This window comes from Anopheles merus, chromosome 2R (assembly GCF_017562075.2).
Source record: "Anopheles merus strain MAF chromosome 2R, AmerM5.1, whole genome shotgun sequence".
Lineage (NCBI taxonomy): Eukaryota > Metazoa > Arthropoda > Insecta > Diptera > Culicidae > Anopheles > Anopheles merus.
The window spans coordinates 56,129,569-56,154,742 of record NC_054082.1 but is presented as its reverse complement, the minus strand read 5'-3'; the positions used below and the strand labels follow the sequence as shown (position 1 = coordinate 56,154,742).

Below are 25,174 nucleotides of genomic sequence, written 5' to 3'. Positions count from 1 at the left end.
GATGTCTTTTATGCTTTGCTTTTATCAAATTTTCTCTGCCTATTTCGTTTGATTTTTGGAGTTTATATTTCATTTCGAAATAATAATCGTCAATATAATAAACTGGTTCTATTTTTGTTTTGAATATATCTTGTGGTAAATGTGCTTTTCTTCCAAACACTAGTTCGTATGGTGTGTAGTTTGTGTATGTGTGTTCTGTTGTATTGCAAACAAATTCGTAAAATTTTGTCCAATCGTCCTAGTCATCATGATGTTAGTTTGTATAACTTCTTAGGTATTCGTTTAGACATCTATGATTTCTTTCTAATGATCCTATTGTCTGTGAATGGTAAACTGTACTAAAAGTCTGTTTGATTTTAAAGATTTCTGAGACTTTGTGTCTCAGATATTTCATTGTTATATTCTAGTCCTTGATCTGATTTTAATTCTATAAATGTTCCATGAATGCTCTTGCTATAGTATTTGCTTTTTTGTTATGGATAGGTGTTACTACAATGTATTTTGTTAAGTCACATTGTATGGTTATTGCATACCTGTTGTTTTTGTTAGTTTTTGTTAGTCGTCCAACTGTTGTTGAATGAAATTTTGTCAAAAGATTTTGTCGGTCTTGTAGTTACAACTGTTTCTTCGTTAGTATGTCTAGTCGTCTTATTAACTAAACATGCCTTACAATTTCTTACGTATTTCTTGAAATCATCTTTCATATTTTTCCATTTGTTTTTATCCCTTATTTTCTGGTACAGTCTGTACTGGCCTCCCGAAGGGGTCATATGATAATCTGAAATTCTGTTGTTATCCATCTAGTTGGAGTAAACAGGATTATTTCAAACTTGGTAATGGCTCTGTTGGCGATCTCCTTAATAGTTTGTTGGGAATATTCTTTGAATAAATGGTCTTCTTTTGACCATGCTAGCTTGTTTCTTCTATATTGCTTCGCGATTTTGCACATTTCTAGAACAGCAAACTCTAGTGCTTTACCATATGATTGGTTGTATATTATGAATTCAACGTTGTTCTTATTTCTCTGTGTACATATTTTCAATACCTTTCTCACTTTTGAAGGTCTATCTGTTTTCCACATCGCGGGGTGATCAGTCCCTGTTGTTGCGTTTGTTTATATTAGTTTGCGCGTTATTTTTCTTAACCATGGGTCTCGTATTAACCATTAAAATCGTTTTGGATTTTGGTATTGATTCCTTTAGGTCATCCGAGCTCACAATTTTTGGGAAAAGCACACACCCATAATGAAATAATGACAAAAAGAAAATAAAAGAAAATAACTTGGACTCTTTCTGCAAACCGTTGCTTTACACAAAAACTGATTTGCAAAATATGCCATTATCTTTGTTTATTTCCTTCCCCCTCCCCCACGCGAAACGCAGAACAAAAGTACAGCAAGAGTCTCACTCCGGAAAATCACTGAATGGGTTAAAATGAATAAATAAAATACACGAATTGTTTTTTATCAAAATTTTCAACTACGCAATGGGAAGAATGGGCGTAAAAGTTAAATTAAAATTTTAAATGAAAAAATCAGTGGGTGTACTGAAAATCAGCTAAAAAATAATATCCTTTACGGTGATGGTTGACAAAGGAATGGCCATAGCTGCAATCCGTAGCGGTAGGCAGTTGTCGCTCATCGTACACAATAGCCGAGACAAAATGTAACGCGAGAGCAGCTTAGCACAGCCAAGACCCACTGCTAGATGATTCGAGCTCGTATTCGACCAGTCTCGCGTGCAATCGAGCACACACTCGATGTGGCTCGAGTAGGTTCGAGTAGGATCGAGTAGCTTGTGGAGCATTCTAGAAATTGTATGGTTTGATATATATAGCCGTGTTTCGAGCAGTGAGCGTCATTCAGAAAATAACAAGCAAAGAGTAAAGAGCGAGCTATCGTGAACTAGAACGTGGTGAACCAAACAAATTGAAATAGTGAATTATCACTCAAGATACACAAACGTGAACAGTTTTTCTGCGCTATCAGTGAAGAATTTCAGTGCATACAGTATAATAGACACAGCATTGACAAGATGCCTTCTGCAATTGGAATCGATCTGGGCACGACCTATTCGTGCGTGGGAGTGTTTCAGCACGGCAAGGTGGAGATTATTGCCAACGACCAGGGCAACAGAACCACACCGAGCTATGTTGCGTTTTCGGACACGGAGCGCCTCATCGGTGACGCGGCCAAGAACCAGGTGGCCATGAACCCCACAAACACAGTGTTCGATGCCAAGCGACTGATCGGACGCCGGTATGACGACCCTAAGATTCAGGCCGATATCAAGCACTGGCCGTTCAAGGTGGTCAACGACTGCGGCAAGCCGAAGATTCAGGTGGAATTCAAAGGAGAGCGCAAAACGTTTGCACCAGAGGAAGTCAGCTCGATGGTGCTGACGAAAATGAAGGAAACGGCCGAAGCATATCTGGGACACTCTGTGAAGAATGCGGTCATCACGGTTCCAGCGTACTTCAATGACAGCCAGCGACAAGCCACGAAGGATGCCGGTGCGATCGCGGGCCTGAATGTGATGCGAATCATCAACGAACCGACGGCGGCCGCATTGGCTTACGGTTTGGACAAGAACCTGAAGGGCGAGCGCAACGTGTTGATCTTCGATCTCGGCGGAGGAACGTTCGACGTGTCCATTTTGACGATCGACGAGGGCTCTCTGTTCGAGGTACGAGCCACAGCCGGTGACACACACCTGGGAGGCGAAGACTTCGACAACCGAATGGTGGGCCATTTCGTGGAGGAGTTCAAACGCAAGTTCAAGAAGGACGTGTCCAAGAACGCCAGAGCACTGCGACGCTTGAGGACGGCATGCGAGCGAGCGAAGCGGACGCTTTCCTCCAGCACGGAGGCCACGATCGAGATCGATGCCCTCATGGACGGAATCGACTACTACACAAAGATCAGCCGAGCACGATTCGAGGAGCTGTGCTCGGATCTGTTCCGCTCGACACTGCAACCGGTGGAGAAGGCCCTGTCGGATGCAAAGATGGACAAAAGCTCCATTCACGACATCGTGCTGGTAGGTGGATCGACCCGCATCCCGAAGGTGCAGTCGCTGTTGCAGAACTTCTTCTGCGGCAAATCGCTGAACCTGTCGATCAACCCGGATGAGGCGGTAGCATACGGTGCGGCCGTCCAGGCGGCTATTCTTAGTGGAGACAAGGACGAAAAGATCCAAGATGTATTGTTGGTCGATGTGGCTCCGTTGTCGCTCGGAATCGAAACGGCCGGCGGAGTGATGACGAAGCTGATCGAGCGAAATTCGCGCATTCCGTGCAAACAGACGCAGACCTTCTCGACCTACGCGGACAACCAGCCCGGAGTGTCGATTCAGGTGTTTGAGGGCGAGAGAGCCATGACAAAGGACAATAATCTGCTGGGCCAGTTCGACCTATCAGGCATTCCGCCGGCACCGCGCGGTGTGCCAAAGATTGAGGTAACCTTTGATCTGGACGCCAACGGTATTCTGAACGTATCGGCGAAGGAAATGAGCACCGGCAAGGAGAAAAACATCACGATCAAGAACGACAAGGGCCGCTTGTCGCAGGCGGATATCGATCGCATGCTGGCCGAGGCGGAGAAATTCCGCGAGGAGGATGAAAAGCAACGGGAGCGAGTCGCGGCTCGCAATCAGCTCGAGGCGTACTGTTTCAGTCTCAAGCAAACGCTAGAATCAGCCGGCTCGAAACTGAGCGAAGGCGATCGCAAAACTATCGAGGAACGGTGCAACGAGACACTGCGCTGGATCGACGGCAACAGTATGGCAGAGAAGGAAGAGTACGATCACAAAATGCAGGAGCTGACGCGGGCTTGCAGTCCGATCATGACGAAGTTGCATCAGCAATCGGGAGCCGGTCCATCCCCGACTAGCTGTGGCCAGCAGGCTGGCGGGTTCGGCGGACGCACGGGCCCCACGGTAGAGGAGGTGGACTAAAATGATGAAGAAGGCAGGAGTAGATTAGATGACAGTATTGCAAAGCGGCCATTATCGTAGGCGGAGACTGGCCCCACTCAAAAGAAGACTGTGTAAATATGTGTAAGTTAGACAAATAGAGAATAATAACATAATGTAATTTATTGTATCAGCAAGTAAGTTCCTCGTTGAATAAAAAGAAAATTGAAACTAGATGTTGCAGTGCAATGCAATGTTTTAGCAATCAGAGCGATATCACACAAATTTGGGAATGGGGATCGGTTTACCATTGAATTGAGCATCACAAAATTATGTTAATTCCCTTATCACACCCTGTGAACAACTTAAACTATATATTTTGATTGAAGTCAGGCAATATAGTTACTTATCTCGATTAGGTAGCATATTTGACTTTGTAGAGTATTGTCATTGTAACCAAACACTTATTTTAGTCAATTGTTTACAGTTACTGTTATTATGTATGTTATTATTAAGTCCATTTAGAGCTTGAACCCATGTTGTTAAGTCGTCACAGGGTTATGCAAGATAATTTCGGGGGTATTTAGGAACTTTAGGATGTTTGCCGTTAGGGGCGGTCCCATAGTACAGTCGTCTACTCGAACCACTCAATAAGATGCCCGTCATGGGTTCAATCCTAGAATGGACCGTCTCCCCGTAGCAAGGATTTGACTATCCGGCTGTGTGGTAATAAATTATGTATAGGCCGGCATGTCCGCGGCATGGACATTACGCCAAATAGAAGAAGAATAAGGATGTTTGCAAAGGATTTTGGAAAAAACAACGTATATTCCAGGTGACGTTTAAGATTCACAATTAGAGAAACTGTTTCAGAACTCATGTTAATCCATAAAACTTTGTTCGAAGTGGACTTTTCAACACTTGATCGTCCAGGCGATCATAGAAACCCGGAAGGGGTTTCCCTTACTGGACATGTTGGAGTTTAGAACCCTTGGCTTGGGTAGGGGGACATAACTAAACTCTAGAAATAAATTGGAAGGCGAAGTTTTTAGGCAGCGTAACATCCTATCTTGACAGTCCGAACGAATCTGTTCTCTTGCTATCGGAATTGGTTTTATTTATACTTATTAGATATTATTTACATTTGGTTACATTTGGTTTTGGAATGTGTTTTTGTGCTAATTAAAGGTTATTGATATGAGGTGCAATTTATACATTGTATCGGAGTGAGGTGTCTGTCATGTTGTGCCTATGCTGCGCTTTTAGTGTTTTTACAAATGTTCTGGAAAGTTTCAACTGTTCTAGCCAAGGAACCGGTGTGTTCGCCGGTCTTTGCATACGCTGCGTTTTCAGCGATAAGTTGCTATGTGTTCTCAGTTTGTCTGCTTTGCTGTGGTGACGCTTGAATTGCTTATGCTGCGCGTTTTGGTTTTTTTCGATAAATGTGTCTCAATTGTTTTTTTTCTATTAACGGTATGGTCTGGGTGTGTTGCTATCGTGTGGATTGATTTGCTTATGTTTTATAATGAATGTGTTGCAATGGTGTGATTTGGCTTTCCGAAGTGTGTTACAATGTATCTATAATTGATAGTATGTATTATAATAAGTTCTGTATAACAGATATGCTACACCTCCCCCCCTTTAATAGAATAACGTAATGAATCACAATGATTGAAGTTATTCTCCTGTGTACTCAATTAGTCTGGTTTGTGTACTGTAGAGATTTTCTTTGATGTATTGTTTTGTATTACGTAATTAGGCCCTTGTTCACTTACTACTGTGTTAAATGTAGGTTTTATCTATTTTTTTCTGTTTTCATTTTCCAAATTTACCTGATCTCCTATCTGCATAATGATCGGCACTGTATTTCAATTTAAGATTTGATGTCTTTTATGCTTTGCTTTTATCAAATTTTCTCTGCCTATTTCGTTTGATTTTTGGAGTTTATATTTCATTTCGAAATAATAATCGTCAATATGATAAACTGGTTCTATTTTTGTTTTGAATATATCTTGTGGTAAATGTGCTTTTCTTCCAAACACTAGTTCGTATGGTGTGTAGTTTGTGTATGTGTGTTCTGTTGTATTGCAAACAAATTCGTAAAATTTTGTCCAATCGTCCTAGTCATCATGATGTTCGTTTGTATAACTTCTTAGGTATTCGTTTAGACATCTATGATTTCTTTCTAATGATCCTATTGTCTGTGAATGGTAAACTGTACTAAAAGTCTGTTTGATTTTAAAGATTTCTGAGACTTTGTGTAATATTTCATTGTTATATTCTAGTCCTTGATCTGATTTTAATTCTATAAATGTTCCATGAATGCTCTTGCTATAGTATTTGCTTTTTTGTTATGGATAGGTGTTACTACAATGTATTTTGTTAAGTCACATTGTATGGTTATTGCATACCTGTTGTTTTTGTTAGTTTTTGTTAGTCGTCCAACTGTTGTTGAATGAAATTTTGTCAAAAGATTTTGTCGGTCTTGTAGTTACAACTGTTTCTTCGTTAGTATGTCTAGTCGTCTTATTAACTAAACATGCCTTACAATTTCTTACGTATTTCTTGAAATCATCTTTCATATTTTTCCATTTGTTTTTATCCCTTATTTTCTGGTACAGTCTGTACTGGCCTCCCGAAGGGGTCATATGATAATCTGAAATTCTGTTGTTATCCATCTAGTTGGAGTAAACAGGATTATTTCAAACTTGGTAATGGCTCTGTTGGCGATCTCCTTAATAGTTTGTTGGGAATATTCTTTGAATAAATGGTCTTCTTTTGACCATGCTAGCTTGTTTCTTCTATATTGCTTCGCGATTTTGCACATTTCTAGAACAGCAAACTCTAGTGCTTTACCATATGATTGGTTGTATATTATGAATTCAACGTTGTTCTTATTTCTCTGTGTACATATTTTCAATACCTTTCTCACTTTTGAAGGTCTATCTGTTTTCCACATCGCGGGGTGATCAGTCCCTGTTGTTGCGTTTGTTTATATTAGTTTGCGCGTTATTTTTCTTAACCATGGGTCTCGTATTAACCATTAAAATCGTTTTGGATTTTGGTATTGATTCCTTTAGGTCATCCGAGCTCACAATTTTTGGGAAAAGCACACACCCATAATGAAATAATGACAAAAAGAAAATAAAAGAAAATAACTTGGACTCTTTCTGCAAACCGTTGCTTTACACAAAAACTGATTTGCAAAATATGCCATTATCTTTGTTTATTTCCTTCCCCCTCCCCCACGCGAAACGCAGAACAAAAGTACAGCAAGAGTCTCACTCCGGAAAATCACTGAATGGGTTAAAATGAATAAATAAAATACACGAATTGTTTTTTATCAAAATTTTCAACTACGCAATGGGAAGAATGGGCGTAAAAGTTAAATTAAAATTTTAAATGAAAAAATCAGTGGGTGTACTGAAAATCAGCTAAAAAATAATATCCTTTACGGTGATGGTTGACAAAGGAATGGCCATAGCTGCAATCCGTAGCGGTAGGCAGTTGTCGCTCATCGTACACAATAGCCGAGACAAAATGTAACGCGAGAGCAGCTTAGCACAGCCAACACCCACTGCTAGATGATTCGAGCTCGTATTCGACCAGTCTCGCGTGCAATCGAGCACACACTCGATGTGGCTCGAGTAGGTTCGAGTAGGATCGAGTAGCTTGTGGAGCATTCTAGAAATTGTATGGTTTGATATATATATAGCCGTGTTTCGAGCAGTGAGCGTCATTCAGAAAATAACAAGCAAAGAGTAAAGAGCGAGCTATCGTGAACTAGAACGTGGTGAACCAAACAAATTGAAATAGTGAATTATCACTCAAGATACACAAACGTGAACAGTTTTTCTGCGCTATCAGTGAAGAATTTCAGTGCATACAGTATAATAGACACAGCATTGACAAGATGCCTTCTGCAATTGGAATCGATCTGGGCACGACCTATTCGTGCGTGGGAGTGTTTCAGCACGGCAAGGTGGAGATTATTGCCAACGACCAGGGCAACAGAACCACACCGAGCTATGTTGCGTTTTCGGACACGGAGCGCCTCATCGGTGACGCGGCCAAGAACCAGGTGGCCATGAACCCCACAAACACAGTGTTCGATGCCAAGCGACTGATCGGACGCCGGTATGACGACCCTAAGATTCAGGCCGATATCAAGCACTGGCCGTTCAAGGTGGTCAACGACTGCGGCAAGCCGAAGATTCAGGTGGAATTCAAAGGAGAGCGCAAAACGTTTGCACCAGAGGAAGTCAGCTCGATGGTGCTGACGAAAATGAAGGAAACGGCCGAAGCATATCTGGGACACTCTGTGAAGAATGCGGTCATCACGGTTCCAGCGTACTTCAATGACAGCCAGCGACAAGCCACGAAGGATGCCGGTGCGATCGCGGGCCTGAATGTGATGCGAATCATCAACGAACCGACGGCGGCCGCATTGGCTTACGGTTTGGACAAGAACCTGAAGGGCGAGCGCAACGTGTTGATCTTCGATCTCGGCGGAGGAACGTTCGACGTGTCCATTTTGACGATCGACGAGGGCTCTCTGTTCGAGGTACGAGCCACAGCCGGTGACACACACCTGGGAGGCGAAGACTTCGACAACCGAATGGTGGGCCATTTCGTGGAGGAGTTCAAACGCAAGTTCAAGAAGGACGTGTCCAAGAACGCCAGAGCACTGCGACGCTTGAGGACGGCATGCGAGCGAGCGAAGCGGACGCTTTCCTCCAGCACGGAGGCCACGATCGAGATCGATGCCCTCATGGACGGAATCGACTACTACACAAAGATCAGCCGAGCACGATTCGAGGAGCTGTGCTCGGATCTGTTCCGCTCGACACTGCAACCGGTGGAGAAGGCCCTGTCGGATGCAAAGATGGACAAAAGCTCCATTCACGACATCGTGCTGGTAGGTGGATCGACCCGCATCCCGAAGGTGCAGTCGCTGTTGCAGAACTTCTTCTGCGGCAAATCGCTGAACCTGTCGATCAACCCGGATGAGGCGGTAGCATACGGTGCGGCCGTCCAGGCGGCTATTCTTAGTGGAGACAAGGACGAAAAGATCCAAGATGTATTGTTGGTCGATGTGGCTCCGTTGTCGCTCGGAATCGAAACGGCCGGCGGAGTGATGACGAAGCTGATCGAGCGAAATTCGCGCATTCCGTGCAAACAGACGCAGACCTTCTCGACCTACGCGGACAACCAGCCCGGAGTGTCGATTCAGGTGTTTGAGGGCGAGAGAGCCATGACAAAGGACAATAATCTGCTGGGCCAGTTCGACCTATCAGGCATTCCGCCGGCACCGCGCGGTGTGCCAAAGATTGAGGTAACCTTTGATCTGGACGCCAACGGTATTCTGAACGTATCGGCGAAGGAAATGAGCACCGGCAAGGAGAAAAACATCACGATCAAGAACGACAAGGGCCGCTTGTCGCAGGCGGATATCGATCGCATGCTGGCCGAGGCAGAGAAATTCCGCGAGGAGGATGAAAAGCAACGGGAGCGAGTCGCGGCTCGCAATCAGCTCGAGGCGTACTGTTTCAGTCTCAAGCAAACGCTAGAATCAGCCGGCTCGAAACTGAGCGAAGGCGATCGCAAAACTATCGAGGAACGGTGCAACGAGACACTGCGCTGGATCGACGGCAACAGTATGGCAGAGAAGGAAGAGTACGATCACAAAATGCAGGAGCTGACGCGGGCTTGCAGTCCGATCATGACGAAGTTGCATCAGCAATCGGGAGCCGGTCCATCCCCGACTAGCTGTGGCCAGCAGGCTGGCGGGTTCGGCGGACGCACGGGCCCCACGGTAGAGGAGGTGGACTAAAATGATGAAGAAGGCAGGAGTAGATTAGATGACAGTATTGCAAAGCGGCCATTATCGTAGGCGGAGACTGGCCCCACTCAAAAGAAGACTGTGTAAATATGTGTAAGTTAGACAAATAGAGAATAATAACATAATGTAATTTATTGTATCAGCAAGTAAGTTCCTCGTTGAATAAAAAGAAAATTGAAACTAGATGTTGCAGTGCAATGCAATGTTTTAGCAATCAGAGCGATATCACACAAATTTGGGAATGGGGATCGGTTTACCATTGAATTGAGCATCACAAAATTATGTTAATTCCCTTATCACACCCTGTGAACAACTTAAACTATATATTTTGATTGAAGTCAGGCAATATAGTTACTTATCTCGATTAGGTAGCATATTTGACTTTGTAGAGTATTGTCATTGTAACCAAACACTTATTTTAGTCAATTGTTTACAGTTACTGTTATTATGTATGTTATTATTAAGTCCATTTAGAGCTTGAACCCATGTTGTTAAGTCGTCACAGGGTTATGCAAGATAATTTCGGGGGTATTTAGGAACTTTAGGATGTTTGCCGTTAGGGGCGGTCCCATAGTACAGTCGTCTACTCGAACCACTCAATAAGATGCCCGTCATGGGTTCAATCCTAGAATGGACCGTCTCCCCGTAGCAAGGATTTGACTATCCGGCTGTGTGGTAATAAATTATGTATAGGCCGGCATGTCCGCGGCATGGACATTACGCCAAATAGAAGAAGAATAAGGATGTTTGCAAAGGATTTTGGAAAAAACAACGTATATTCCAGGTGACGTTTAAGATTCACAATTAGAGAAACTGTTTCAGAACTCATGTTAATCCATAAAACTTTGTTCGAAGTGGACTTTTCAACACTTGATCGTCCAGGCGATCATAGAAACCCGGAAGGGGTTTCCCTTACTGGACATGTTGGAGTTTAGAACCCTTGGCTTGGGTAGGGGGACATAACTAAACTCTAGAAATAAATTGGAAGGCGAAGTTTTTAGGCAGCGTAACATCCTATCTTGACAGTCCGAACGAATCTGTTCTCTTGCTATCGGAATTGGTTTTATTTATACTTATTAGATATTATTTACATTTGGTTACATTTGGTTTTGGAATGTGTTTTTGTGCTAATTAAAGGTTATTGATATGAGGTGCAATTTATACATTGTATCGGAGTGAGGTGTCTGTCATGTTGTGCCTATGCTGCGCTTTTAGTGTTTTTACAAATGTTCTGGAAAGTTTCAACTGTTCTAGCCAAGGAACCGGTGTGTTCGCCGGTCTTTGCATACGCTGCGTTTTCAGCGATAAGTTGCTATGTGTTCTCAGTTTGTCTGCTTTGCTGTGGTGACGCTTGAATTGCTTATGCTGCGCGTTTTGGTTTTTTTCGATAAATGTGTCTCAATTGTTTTTTTTCTATTAACGGTATGGTCTGGGTGTGTTGCTATCGTGTGGATTGATTTGCTTATGTTTTATAATGAATGTGTTGCAATGGTGTGATTTGGCTTTCCGAAGTGTGTTACAATGTATCTATAATTGATAGTATGTATTATAATAAGTTCTGTATAACAGATATGCTACACCTCCCCCCCTTTAATAGAATAACGTAATGAATCACAATGATTGAAGTTATTCTCCTGTGTACTCAATTAGTCTGGTTTGTGTACTGTAGAGATTTTCTTTGATGTATTGTTTTGTATTACGTAATTAGGCCCTTGTTCACTTACTACTGTGTTAAATGTAGGTTTTATCTATTTTTTTCTGTTTTCATTTTCCAAATTTACCTGATCTCCTATCTGCATAATGATCGGCACTGTATTTCAATTTAAGATTTGATGTCTTTTATGCTTTGCTTTTATCAAATTTTCTCTGCCTATTTCGTTTGATTTTTGGAGTTTATATTTCATTTCGAAATAATAATCGTCAATATAATAAACTGGTTCTATTTTTGTTTTGAATATATCTTGTGGTAAATGTGCTTTTCTTCCAAACACTAGTTCGTATGGTGTGTAGTTTGTGTATGTGTGTTCTGTTGTATTGCAAACAAATTCGTAAAATTTTGTCCAATCGTCCTAGTCATCATGATGTTCGTTTGTATAACTTCTTAGGTATTCGTTTAGACATCTATGATTTCTTTCTAATGATCCTATTGTCTGTGAATGGTAAACTGTACTAAAAGTCTGTTTGATTTTAAAGATTTCTGAGACTTTGTGTAATATTTCATTGTTATATTCTAGTCCTTGATCTGATTTTAATTCTATAAATGTTCCATGAATGCTCTTGCTATAGTATTTGCTTTTTTGTTATGGATAGGTGTTACTACAATGTATTTTGTTAAGTCACATTGTATGGTTATTGCATACCTGTTGTTTTTGTTAGTTTTTGTTAGTCGTCCAACTGTTGTTGAATGAAATTTTGTCAAAAGATTTTGTCGGTCTTGTAGTTACAACTGTTTCTTCGTTAGTATGTCTAGTCGTCTTATTAACTAAACATGCCTTACAATTTCTTACGTATTTCTTGAAATCATCTTTCATATTTTTCCATTTGTTTTTATCCCTTATTTTCTGGTACAGTCTGTACTGGCCTCCCGAAGGGGTCATATGATAATCTGAAATTCTGTTGTTATCCATCTAGTTGGAGTAAACAGGATTATTTCAAACTTGGTAATGGCTCTGTTGGCGATCTCCTTAATAGTTTGTTGGGAATATTCTTTGAATAAATGGTCTTCTTTTGACCATGCTAGCTTGTTTCTTCTATATTGCTTCGCGATTTTGCACATTTCTAGAACAGCAAACTCTAGTGCTTTACCATATGATTGGTTGTATATTATGAATTCAACGTTGGTCTTATTTCTCTGTGTACATATTTTCAATACCTTTCTCACTTTTGAAGGTCTATCTGTTTTCCACATCGCGGGGTGATCAGTCCCTGTTGTTGCGTTTGTTTATATTAGTTTGCGCGTTATTTTTCTTAACCATGGGTCTCGTATTAACCATTAAAATCGTTTTGGATTTTGGTATTGATTCCTTTAGGTCATCCGAGCTCACAATTTTTGGGAAAAGCACACACCCATAATGACATAATGACAAAAAGAAAATAAAAGAAAATAACTTGGACTCTTTCTGCAAACCGTTGCTTTACACAAAAACTGATTTGCAAAATATGCCATTATCTTTGTTTATTTCCTTCCCCCTCCCCCACGCGAAACGCAGAACAAAAGTACAGCAACAGCAGTCTCACTCCGGAAAATCACTGAATGGGTTAAAATGAATAAATAAAATACACGAATTGTTTTTTATCAAAATTTTCAACTACGCAATGGGAAGAATGGGCGTAAAAGTTAAATTAAAATTTTAAATGAAAAAATCAGTGGGTGTACTGAAAATCAGCTAAAAAAATAATATCCTTTACGGTGATGGTTGACAAAGGAATGGCCATAGCTGCAATCCGTAGCGGTAGGCAGTTGTCGCTCATCGTACACAATAGCCGAGACAAAATGTAGCGCGAGAGAATAAATAAAATACACGAACTGTTTTTTATCAAAATTTTCAACTACGCAATGGGAAGAATGGGCGTAAAAGTTAAATTTAAATTTTAAATGAAAAAATCAGTGGGTGTACTGAAAATCAGCTAAAAAAATAATATCCTTTACGGTGATGGTTGACAAAGGAATGGCCATAGCTGCAATCCGTAGCGGTAGGCAGTTGTCGCTCATCGTACACAATAGCCGAGACAAAATGTAACGCGAGAGCAGCTTAGCACAGCCAAGACCCACTGCTAGATGATTCGAGCTCGTATTCGACCAGTCTCGCGTGCAATCGAGCACACACTCGATGTGGCTCGAGTAGGTTCGAGTAGGATCGAGTAGCTTGTGGAGCATTCTAGAAATTGTATGGTTTGATATATATAGCCGTGTTTCGAGCAGTGAGCGTCATTCAGAAAATAACAAGCAAAGAGTAAAGAGCGAGCTATCGTGAACTAGAACGTGGTGAACCAAACAAATTGAAATAGTGAATTATCACTCAAGATACACAAACGTGAACAGTTTTTCTGCGCTATCAGTGAAGAATTTCAGTGCATACAGTATAATAGACACAGCATTGACAAGATGCCTTCTGCAATTGGAATCGATCTGGGCACGACCTATTCGTGCGTGGGAGTGTTTCAGCACGGCAAGGTGGAGATTATTGCCAACGACCAGGGCAACAGAACCACACCGAGCTATGTTGCGTTTTCGGACACGGAGCGCCTCATCGGTGACGCGGCCAAGAACCAGGTGGCCATGAACCCCACAAACACAGTGTTCGATGCCAAGCGACTGATCGGACGCCGGTATGACGACCCTAAGATTCAGGCCGATATCAAGCACTGGCCGTTCAAGGTGGTCAACGACTGCGGCAAGCCGAAGATTCAGGTGGAATTCAAAGGAGAGCGCAAAACGTTTGCACCAGAGGAAGTCAGCTCGATGGTGCTGACGAAAATGAAGGAAACGGCCGAAGCATATCTGGGACACTCTGTGAAGAATGCGGTCATCACGGTTCCAGCGTACTTCAATGACAGCCAGCGACAAGCCACGAAGGATGCCGGTGCGATCGCGGGCCTGAATGTGATGCGAATCATCAACGAACCGACGGCGGCCGCATTGGCTTACGGTTTGGACAAGAACCTGAAGGGCGAGCGCAACGTGTTGATCTTCGATCTCGGCGGAGGAACGTTCGACGTGTCCATTTTGACGATCGACGAGGGCTCTCTGTTCGAGGTACGAGCCACAGCCGGTGACACACACCTGGGAGGCGAAGACTTCGACAACCGAATGGTGGGCCATTTCGTGGAGGAGTTCAAACGCAAGTTCAAGAAGGACGTGTCCAAGAACGCCAGAGCACTGCGACGCTTGAGGACGGCATGCGAGCGAGCGAAGCGGACGCTTTCCTCCAGCACGGAGGCCACGATCGAGATCGATGCCCTCATGGACGGAATCGACTACTACACAAAGATCAGCCGAGCACGATTCGAGGAGCTGTGCTCGGATCTGTTCCGCTCGACACTGCAACCGGTGGAGAAGGCCCTGTCGGATGCAAAGATGGACAAAAGCTCCATTCACGACATCGTGCTGGTAGGTGGATCGACCCGCATCCCGAAGGTGCAGTCGCTGTTGCAGAACTTCTTCTGCGGCAAATCGCTGAACCTGTCGATCAACCCGGATGAGGCGGTAGCATACGGTGCGGCCGTCCAGGCGGCTATTCTTAGTGGAGACAAGGACGAAAAGATCCAAGATGTATTGTTGGTCGATGTGGCTCCGTTGTCGCTCGGAATCGAAACGGCCGGCGGAGTGATGACGAAGCTGATCGAGCGAAATTCGCGCATTCCGTGCAAACAGACGCAGACCTTCTCGACCTACGCGGACAACCAGCCCGGAGTGTCGATTCAGGTGTTTGAGGGCGAGAGAGCCATGACAAAGGACAATAATCTGCTGGGCCAGTTCGACCTATCAGGCATTCCGCCGGCACCGCGCGGTGTGCCAAAGATTGAGGTAACCTTTGATCTGGACGCCAACGGTATTCTGAACGTATCGGCGAAGGAAATGAGCACCGGCAAGGAGAAAAACATCACGATCAAGAACGACAAGGGCCGCTTGTCGCAGGCGGATATCGATCGCATGCTGGCCGAGGCGGAGAAATTCCGCGAGGAGGATGAAAAGCAACGGGAGCGAGTCGCGGCTCGCAATCAGCTCGAGGCGTATTGTTTCAGTCTCAAGCAAACGCTAGAATCAGCCGGCTCGAAACTGAGCGAAGGCGATCGCAAAACTATCGAGGAACAGTGCAACGAGACACTGCGCTGGATCGACGGCAACAGTATGGCAGAGAAGGAAGAGTACGATCACAAAATGCAGGAGCTGACGCGGGCTTGCAGTCCGATAATGACGAAGTTGCATCAGCAATCGGGAGCCGGTCCATCCCCGACTAGCTGTGGCCAGCAGGCAGGCGGGTTCGGCGGACGCACGGGCCCCACGGTAGAGGAGGTGGACTAAGATAATGCAGAAGGCAGGAGTTGAGTAGATGGCATTTATATGAAAACTGTGTTATTATGTGATGTAACGAGTGATTTTCAGAATAAAGAGTAATGATAAAATTAAGATAAAACATTCAAATTAAATGTTGTTAGATTTTTGAAATATCTCTTTAAATTGGAGAAAAACATTACATATGATTTAAAAATACAAATTCTAGAGCAGCGGTTTTCAAATGGTGAAGAGTTTTATTTTTTGGGGGGAATTTTGACGCCACGCTCTCCCACCGTTCATAAACTTATTTTGAAGCATTTATGAATATTATGCAATAATATATTTTAGTTAGCATCATTTAATTTTATTTAATTGGATCTATTGTCAGACCTCCGCAGGTCTAGACAAATAGCTTAACTAATACTTATAAACTTAACTGTAAAACTAGCTTACATCTTCAAATGGGAAAAAATTCTCTATTTTTCCCAAAAACTCCTATTTCATATTTTAATTTCTGCCAGTATTTGTATTTCAAATTAACTTATCAGCCTAAATTGGATTAATAATGGTTTTAAATTTTAGTTATATTATCAGTTCAGTAAAGATAAATATACACTAATACTAATACTAATACTAACACTAATACACTAATACACTAATACTACTCTGCTCTAAGTGCTCAGTTTTGAAGCCCCTCAAACCATTCATTCAAATTTCAGTCAAAACATACCTAGATAATTTCTCCTGTTCTCACTTTCCTATGAATCTTCATCCAGTTGCTATGAATCACAATCCATGAGAATGGATCGCAATCAATTACGTCTGAATCGTTTTCAACTACGACTGAATCGTTTTCAGCTATGTTTGGATTTTGCAGTAGCTGCGTTAAATTTCATTGCAGCGGAATCGATTTACAATCGGACCGTCTCCCCATAGCAAGGCAGGAATATCCGACTAAATCTTGGAAGTCTGAACAAGACGAAATGACCACGTAGGTCGTTACGCCAAAGAGAAGAAGAATGTGCAGGTATGGTCGGGAAATGCGGTCAAATATTAAACATTTTATTTAAAAAAAAAATTGGGACATACAGTTGATAGGATCGTGAAAAGCGTAACGAGTATTTTGATGATCTACAAGCAACAAAGGACGAAATCTGGATGCTTGACGTGGTACATAAACACTTTATTGTAGTGTTTCAGGTGCACCAATATAACCAAGTAATACCATTTTTTTGCGTGTGAAATCGAATGTAATGTCTCAGATGCAAACGAAAAATACAAACGAAGACGGACACTACGGGTAAGATGGACACTTCTGAATAATGCACGAAAAAGGTAATTTTAGAATAATTCGACATTGCAGCAATCAAACTGAAAGCAAAACAACACATTTGAAAACCATTTTGGGCTTAATATATGCAACAATGGTTAAATTCACGAACAAAATAAAATTTCAATCGTGTGGTCCCTGATCGATCTAATTATACTACTGCAGATTTTAAGCTCTACAACTTTTAATGTATCGTGATTATTAAGCAAACAACTGGCGAAAGAACGAGAATGAAATAAATAAAAAATCATGTTTTCTGCTGGTTTAAACATCCTGACACCAAAGCGGGAAAGACGGACACTCTGTCGTAGGGAAAGATGGACACTCTGTCGTAGGGAAAGATGGACACCAGATTTGTTCATTTAATTTACTTCTTAAAACAACTGGCGATGAACAGATCTCATCAAACACCTTAAATAAGGGTATTCGGAAGATATAAAACATCCAGCAACTAGAAAAAGCATGGAGCTCTCCGCGAAGTAATTTCCTAAAGGGAAATTCTAGATTGTTGTTCTGTAAGCTGGAGAAGCTGTCAGCTGTTAGTGCCCGATATTTAAAAAATGACTTAGATTCTGCATTCTACGATATGTTGCAAGCGGTGCTTCTTCTTCTTCTTTGGCTCAACAACCGATGCCGGTCAAGGCCTGCCAACACACTTGTGGGGTTGGCTTTCAGTGACTTATTGATTTCCCCCCATAGCAGGATAGTCAGTCCTACGTATGGCGGCACGGTCTATTTGGGGCTTGAACCCATGACGGGCATGTTGCTAAGTCGTACGAGTTGACGACTGTACCATGAGACCGGCTAAGCGGTGCTTACAATTCCTAAATTCACGGCTGAATGAACCGTCGTTGTCATTGGCTAAGAATTGGTTTATGTATGTACCAAGACGTGGAAAGCAATGCGATATGTTAAAATATTATACACCTTTTCAATTTCCAACGTTTTGTACAAGTGATCTTACCCTTCATGGTGTCCATTAATCCCATATCAAGTGTCAGTTTTACCCGGACATTGTAAAACTGTACGAAAAAACATGTTTTTAATTCATGAAAAAAAAAACATAAAATTCGATAAAAACTTACAAGTATCAACATATTTTCTGATAAAACATGAGTGTAACATAGAGTATGCACATTTCCATGGTAGTTGCTTATGTACATCCTTAGATTTTTATCATTTTCATTAACGTGTCCGTCTTTACCTGCCTTCCCTTACATTCCCTGGTCTATGAATTATATTAATCGTTTATGAAATTAAGACAAGTTAATTTCAATTAGAGCCGGTCTCGTAGTACAGTCGTCAGCTCGTACGACTTAACAACATGCCCGTCATGGGTTCGATCCCCAAATAGGCCGTGCCGCCATACCACATTGGGCAAACGCCTGTATAAAAATCGAAAAACCAACTTCATCGCAGGTAGGACTTTTAGGACTTTTGAGAATGAAAAATTGAACCCTGCGGCACAGTGTGAAAACAAAACAAATGACAGCACTACAGAATCGCCGAACTTGTCAACGCCTGCTTCCGAACAATTCAATATCTCGCTGAAATTGTCAATTATATGCCCGAACGAATCAACTACTCGCTGAATACGTCAATAATATCATTGAAAACCCTGTAAGCTCTTTTCAAAACTAACCATGAAAAACTCGGCTTTTTTAGCGCGTAATACTCAAATAGGCCGGTCTGGTGGTACAGTCGTCAACTCGTACGACTTAACAACATGCCCGTCATGGGTTCAAGTCCCGAATAGACCGTGCCCCCATACGTAGGACTGACTATCCTGCTATGGTAATAAAAAGTCACTGAAAGCCAATCTCATTTCACTAGTGAGTACAGGCAGGCCTTGACCGACAGCGGTTGTTGTGCCAAAGAAGAAGAAGAAGAATACTCAAAAATCGTTTTTAGTAACGAACTTACTCCGCCTTTGTTTTATTTCTTAACAATAATTGTTGATGCTGTTAAGTACTACACAATAATTTAATGTTGTGAGCGATAACTATTACTGTTTTTCGCTGTCTTGACGATTTTAGTACAGGACTGCTCTGTGTAGTAAGAGCAATGTTATTGAATGAAGAAAAACTGCAATAGCACGAGGAATTGATTTTCATCCCGGCGTTTGTATGTCCGTTGCCCACTGTGCATACGTAGGATTGACTATCCTGCTATGGGGGGAAATCAATTAGTCACTGAAAGCCAAAGCCCACTAGTGGTACAGGCAGGCCTTGACCGACAACGGTTGTTGAGCCAAAGAAGAAGAAGAATTTCAATTACGTTCTGTTACATTAAAAATGACGTGATGTTGTTAAAAGAGAAGTTCTTGCTTAATTTAAAACTATATATCTAAGTGATATTACTTACTTATCCGACGCTATAACCGCTTTGGTCTTGGCCTGCCTCAGGAGTGTCCGAAACCGCTCACGGTCTCGCGCCTTCATCTGCCAGTCCATTATCCTGGCCTTAATGGACGCCTCCACGCCATCTTGCCACCTCAGTTTGGACCTACCACGCTTCCTCTGTCCTTGTGGACGGCCTAAAAAGACTTTACGGGCTGGGTCGTCCGTTTATATGCGTTCAAAATGGCCTGCCCACAGCCGCCTGGCAAGCTTGATACGCTGCAGGACAATGGGCTCGCCGTACATCTCGTATAGCTCCCTATAGACAACTTCAAAAGTGCATTCACCTATCTGAACGTCACGCTTACGTAGGGTTGGATTAGTTATTGCTAGGGCCGCTGATGTTGCCACCATCAGTTTGGTCTTTGCCTCGTTTATCTGCAATCTGAGGTGCTCTGCCGCCTGCTCGATCCCATCGTACATCGGAGAGCCGCATACCAATGATGTCTATATCATCAGCGTATGCCAGGATCTGAGTTGACTTGCAGAAGATGGATGGGCGTAGACTTTTGGTGGTAGCAAAATGCCCTGAGAGTTTTCGATTGTGATATCACGAAGTGATAGTACTAGACTCATTATTCATATACAGTGATGAATTGTTCATCTAGAATCATCTGCACTCAACCTTGCAAGAAACTCGAGATGCTATGGATTATAGGTCTGAGTGATGTTTTTACTTTAATTTGTTTGAATTTTTCAAATCAATAGGGTAAGTGTACCAATTATGGCTATAATATGTCATCAAGATACCGATTTTACGCCTGTAAAAATAAGTATTGGGTAAAATTTCAAACTTCTTTATGTTTTTATATAGCCTACAATGTGTAGAACACGAGAGTATTTTTTTATTTTCACTCAGTGTTTATCAAAATACTAGAAAATTTCAAATCAAAATTGCATCTTGAGGTACCAATTATGGCTATAGTGTTCCTAGCAATTCGCCATAGCTGTACCAATTGTGGCTGTATTCTAAAACTCGTGGATATTTACACCAAAAATTACTTTGTGACATTGTTTTAACTGAAATCAAGTAATAATAAGTTCACTGCACCAATATAAGTATTTAATCACCATTAAAAATGTAAAATTAACATTTTAGAATATCCGTTTTTTATCACTGGTTGTATTGATATCCACGCTCAATTAATCGCACAATTGATGAGGCTAATCCTAAAAAAATTACTTTCGTACACCTTTCTAATGAGACCGTGCTTGGCCATACACCTAACAATCCTTCATATCACCTGGAAGCTATACCAAAGTCAGCTACCGTTTCAGCGCGATACGAAGAATAGCACAAATCAGGGTGGTCTATTTGAATTTGTTCAAATGAAGAATCGTAGCCATAGTTCAACTATCTTTTGGCAAAGATACTTCCGATCAAGACTAGCACTAACTATTGATCAGGGAAGAACAAGAGCGCATTTGGCAATAAGGCGATACGAGCGGCTTCAGATTTCACTTCTTCGTATGAAAGTCATTCAAGACTGCATTATTTTAGTGAAACTGAATCGATTACATTTCACTGACTATTGCACCGATTACTGATTCGAACACTTTACAAATAAATGATGCTTAAAACACATAAATGATATTAAACAACATAAATGATATTAACACTTTAGATTGCGTAAATAACAACGAGAAACCCGAGTTGTTCACTTGTAAACTACGCGCTACGACCAAAGCAACAATTGTCAACAAAGCATCCATAGCATACTGCGATATTTGGCTACACCGAAGGTTAGTTGTACCAATTATGGACGTACAGAAAAAAGGCATATTTTCGATGAAATGTTGATAGATTTTGATGTGTAGGCGTTAAATAAATAATATTTTGCACCAAAATGATGACTTTGAGATAAAAATATGGTTAGGTCGCTAATATCCTACAGTGCTGCTCTTATCAAAATGGTAAGAGATACAAAAATCTTGGCAACACATTTTAAAAGGGTAATATTTAACAAACGGAAGTGGCCAACATGAAACTAATGAAACACAAATGTGTTAAAATGTTCATAATTGAAATGAAAAATCCTTCCGTGGTTTTAGAATGCAAATAGGCTGTTTTAGAGCGAAAATAGTGTTCGTTATAGCCATAATTGGTGCTATAGCCACAATTGATACACTTACCCTACTTTAAATTGGGGTACATCTTTACTTTCCTGTACTATAGTATACTATACTATACAATATACTTGTATATTTTGCAAAAATATAAGTTTTTGTGATTTTAAAAATTTTATATCCTAATAATATTTTTAAATAATTTGTTTTTCAAATTTTATCCTTAACGCATCATACCTGCTTCCTTATTAGCTGTCCTTTCGGAACTGTTCATGCTGGTTGGAATCTGGTATTCGTCTGTATTATCGATTTTCAAAGATACGGTGGCCGAATCTGCACCTTCCCCCAGCGTATTATCTTCATCTTCTGTTTCCTCGAGACGCTGAATGTTGTATTGAATGATGTTTTCCTCTTCGTTTATCACCTCCACTTCCTCCGGATCTGGTTCAGGGTACTGTATGACCCAATCCTTTTGCAACGAGATATCTATCCCATGATCTTTTACAATGTGTTCTTTTGCCATGTGACGATAACGAAAGCGCTTGTTGCAAACGGAACACTTGTATGGGAAAGATTTTGTATGTGTTCTCATATGAACTTTGAGCTGAAAATTGCTGAAAAAGCGCATCTCGCACACACGGCACGGATAGTTCCTCTCTCCTGTGTGATAAAAGCTATGCTGCTTCAGTCGAGACCTAACGAGCAAAAATTGAAAATTAAAAAGTGATCAAAATTAAACACATGTATACACATGTTCGATATTGTTAGTCTTTACCTGGTTGTAAATTTTTTCCCACAAACGTCACATTGAAATCTCGGCTCAACATGGGTTTCTCTGATGTGTCCCAGTAAATCGCGCCGCGCTTTGTATACCTTTCCACATTCGGTACATGTGAACGATTCCGATCCATGGCGACAGCGAACGTGCAAACGGCAGGCATGCTTACAGTGAAACCGCGAAGAACATCCTTCTATGTGGCACGCATACGGGCGACGTCCCGAATGTCGATTGATGTGCCCCTCTAAGCGGTTGCGTTCAATCATTTTACCGCATATGTTGCATTCAGTCAGCAGCGACTTGTAAAGTTCTCTACCCGAGATTTTACTTCGCCTGCGTCGCCGTGTGTCTTGAACATTATAACCAGTATTTTCATTGCCGGGAATGACGGATTCAATTGTTTCACTTGCTTCTAGCACTTCTATTTCAGTCGAATCGTACTGTTCCTGTGTCAGATGGTGTTCCGAATCTAAGCCATCCCCAGCGCTAAGCTCGTGTTGATTAAGGTACTCTGCTTCCACATGTTCCTCGGGATCTTCCATGTTTTGATCTTGAAGTACTTCCTCCAACTCTTCGGTGGCATAGATTTTCTGCTCCTCATAAAACGTGGCCGAATCATCAACATTTTCTGTATCATCTTGCGATTGGATGTCTGATTCTGTTTCCAATTTTTCAATAGGAAAAGATTCTTTTTCCGAATTGTTATCGTGTTCGGTTGCTTCGAAATCCTCCTTAACTGCTGGATCGTCCAAACCGTTCATTGTCACTTCCTCAGGTGTGGTTACAACTAATGTAATAGCAGCGGGAGGCGGAGTATTTGAATTTGAAAAATTAAGTACAGGGGAAGGCGAATAGCTTTGGTTAGGAACTTCATCAGTTGAGGTTGTACGTTGACGAGGAACAGCAGTAGATTCTACTTCTGGGCGACAATGGCTTGTTGCAATGGCAGAAGAAGTGCTGGGAGATAGTAATCTATTCACTGAAGCATTAATGTTTCCAGATGCATTGTTCTGAGGGTCTGTTTTGCTTTCCGAGCTTGGTCGGGCTTTTGTTCGCTTTTCCTCCCGCATTCTGTCTTGTACTCGCCGGCCCGAAGGATAGATGTATCGTGGAGATTCATTGCGCCTCAAAATAACTTCAACCAATGGTTGACGGTCTATACGAAGAAAGTGGTTTGAGCGTTTTACAAACAGCTTCGTCTGCACTGACAGATAGAAATCGCGATATTTCTTGGCCTGGATAACTTTTTTTGTACATTTTCGACATATACCGAGGGGTAACGTTCTATCCTCAAGGTTGATCTAAAAATGCGAACAATTTCATTACCGGCTATGTAGAGGTAAACACGGTCCTCGCACAGTTTGTTTACCATTATACCGAAGCAGGATCCTATTTTCCGTACCATTTCCGAATCCAATGGTTTAAGATGTCTATAGCACATGCACATTCGGCATGCTTTTAAGTAGAGAGGTTCCATTTGGAAGTAAATTTTGAAAACACAACAAACAACATGCAGGAAAGCCGTCTTTCGCAAACAGCTTCTATGTTTATTATTGTCATTGCTGACAAATTGAACAGATGTTTGAACTGTGTTCCCATTAAACATTCTGTTTATTCCCTCTACCCACGCAAAACAAATTCGAGTAGCCTGCGAGTTCGCATGAAGCTTCGCACTCGCGCCAACTTCATAGTTGTAATTAGTTGTAATTGTGTATGTAGGCCATGGAGGCTGGATACCATAATAATAAATAAATTAAAAAGCGTCAGTGACCTCGCGTGAAATCAGGTTGTGAGGGTAGGCCATTTTTTCGTTCCTAATTTAAGCAGTTCCCAAGTGCCACAAATCCACTAAAGGACCACTAAACGGCTTCTAAACGACTCAAGCACTCTACCTAAACGGAATATAGAAAGACTTCGTTTAGCAGACGGCAAACGACTCATGCATTCTAAAAATAGCAAAAAAGCTGGTGGCGCCATCTGTTTGTGGGATACCCAACCAGTTGAGCTTCCTCACTTGGAGGAGAGCTTTCTCATTTCCTCTGTACTGTTGTATGGTTTCGTATTGAAGTTATGCATCGCTAGAACTAGAACGGCGATACGATTGTTTAAATACTAAAATCCAATGGAAACCACCAGCCCTGAGGCAAGTGAGATTTGAGTAATGGTCGTCGGTGTTGATACCCACGTATCTGACCACACGATCATTCATATAGATTTTTGCTCGGAAAGTTAGAAGGCTATATAGGTCATGATAAGATGAAACTTGTCGAAACACATTGCAAGAAAAGGATAGCAATATAATAATCAGTTTTAATACGCCATCTATTGATTAAACCAATGAAGCTGTGGAGCTTTCATTTTTTTTCTATGAATATTCAATTTTCCAGTCGTTTAAGCTTAATCTGTGGCGCTTGGGTTATAATTATAGCACCTCGCGAAAAGTTAGAGCAGCGTTACGTGTAGCTAACTTTAGACCTAAATTTTTATTTTTCTTTTTGAAAAATCCACAAAACTACAAAAAGTGATAATTATGACAACTAACGGGGAATAAACGGTGAAATGATAATTTTAACAATATTCGAACAGAAGATACTTTTCGAAGCCTCGCAATATTTAGCGGGCCGCTACCAAACGATTCGAATCGCTTAATTACTCTTTAATTTCTCTTGTGATAGACAGAAAACTGCTTGAATGGGTAAATTAACAGAAAGCTGTCTGGCTGGGATACGCGCGAGATCTCAAAAAAACCCTTGCATTTGGAATACTTGCGAGCTAAAATACTGCTCGAATTTGTTTGTCGGGTTTAATTGCTACATGGGCACCACGAATGACAGCTCAAATAAATGTCA

General features: G+C 41.6%; 4 protein-coding genes across 4 annotated transcripts; 3 read left to right on the top strand and 1 right to left on the bottom strand.

The window, feature by feature from the left end:
- The first annotated feature begins 1,836 nt into the window (after window positions 1-1,836).
- Window positions 1,837-4,147, top strand: LOC121589215 (heat shock protein 70 A1). Its single transcript, XM_041907950.1, has one exon. The coding sequence runs from the start codon at window positions 2,034-2,036 to the stop codon at window positions 3,951-3,953; it is 1,920 nt and encodes a 639-aa protein (XP_041763884.1). The 5' UTR covers window positions 1,837-2,033; the 3' UTR covers window positions 3,954-4,147.
- A 3,489-nt stretch (window positions 4,148-7,636) lies between these two features.
- Window positions 7,637-9,938, top strand: LOC121589252 (heat shock protein 70 A1). The gene has a single exon (XM_041908012.1). The coding sequence runs from the start codon at window positions 7,825-7,827 to the stop codon at window positions 9,742-9,744; it is 1,920 nt and encodes a 639-aa protein (XP_041763946.1). The 5' UTR covers window positions 7,637-7,824; the 3' UTR covers window positions 9,745-9,938.
- Window positions 9,939-13,653: 3,715 nt separating this feature from the next.
- On the top strand, window positions 13,654-15,880 carry LOC121589121 (heat shock protein 70 A1-like). The gene has a single exon (XM_041907784.1). The coding sequence runs from the start codon at window positions 13,859-13,861 to the stop codon at window positions 15,776-15,778; it is 1,920 nt and encodes a 639-aa protein (XP_041763718.1). The 5' UTR covers window positions 13,654-13,858; the 3' UTR covers window positions 15,779-15,880.
- A 4,337-nt stretch (window positions 15,881-20,217) lies between these two features.
- On the bottom strand, window positions 20,218-23,862 carry LOC121590092 (transcription factor E4F1-like). The gene is made up of 3 exons (XM_041909481.1): window positions 23,695-23,862; window positions 22,323-23,626; window positions 20,218-22,242 (listed from the first exon to the last, which is right to left on the bottom strand). Exons 1-3 carry the CDS (start codon window positions 23,800-23,802, stop codon window positions 21,771-21,773), a joined length of 1,884 nt encoding a protein of 627 aa, XP_041765415.1. The 5' UTR covers window positions 23,803-23,862; the 3' UTR covers window positions 20,218-21,770.
- Between the last annotated feature and the right edge of the window lie 1,312 nt (window positions 23,863-25,174).

Coding starts and splice junctions, on each gene's coding strand:
- LOC121589215 (XM_041907950.1), top strand. CDS start 2,034: ATGCCTTCTGCAATTGGAATCGATCTGGGCACGACCTATTCGTGCGTG.
- LOC121589252 (XM_041908012.1), top strand. CDS start 7,825: ATGCCTTCTGCAATTGGAATCGATCTGGGCACGACCTATTCGTGCGTG.
- LOC121589121 (XM_041907784.1), top strand. CDS start 13,859: ATGCCTTCTGCAATTGGAATCGATCTGGGCACGACCTATTCGTGCGTG.
- LOC121590092 (XM_041909481.1), bottom strand. CDS start 23,802: ATGGAACCTCTCTACTTAAAAGCATGCCGAATGTGCATGTGCTATAGA. Junction 23,627..23,694: donor GATCCTGCTTCGGTATAATG/GTAAACAAACTG, acceptor TCGCATTTTTAG/ATCAACCTTGAGGATAGAAC. Junction 22,243..22,322: donor GGGAAAAAATTTACAACCAG/GTAAAGACTAAC, acceptor TTTGCTCGTTAG/GTCTCGACTGAAGCAGCATA.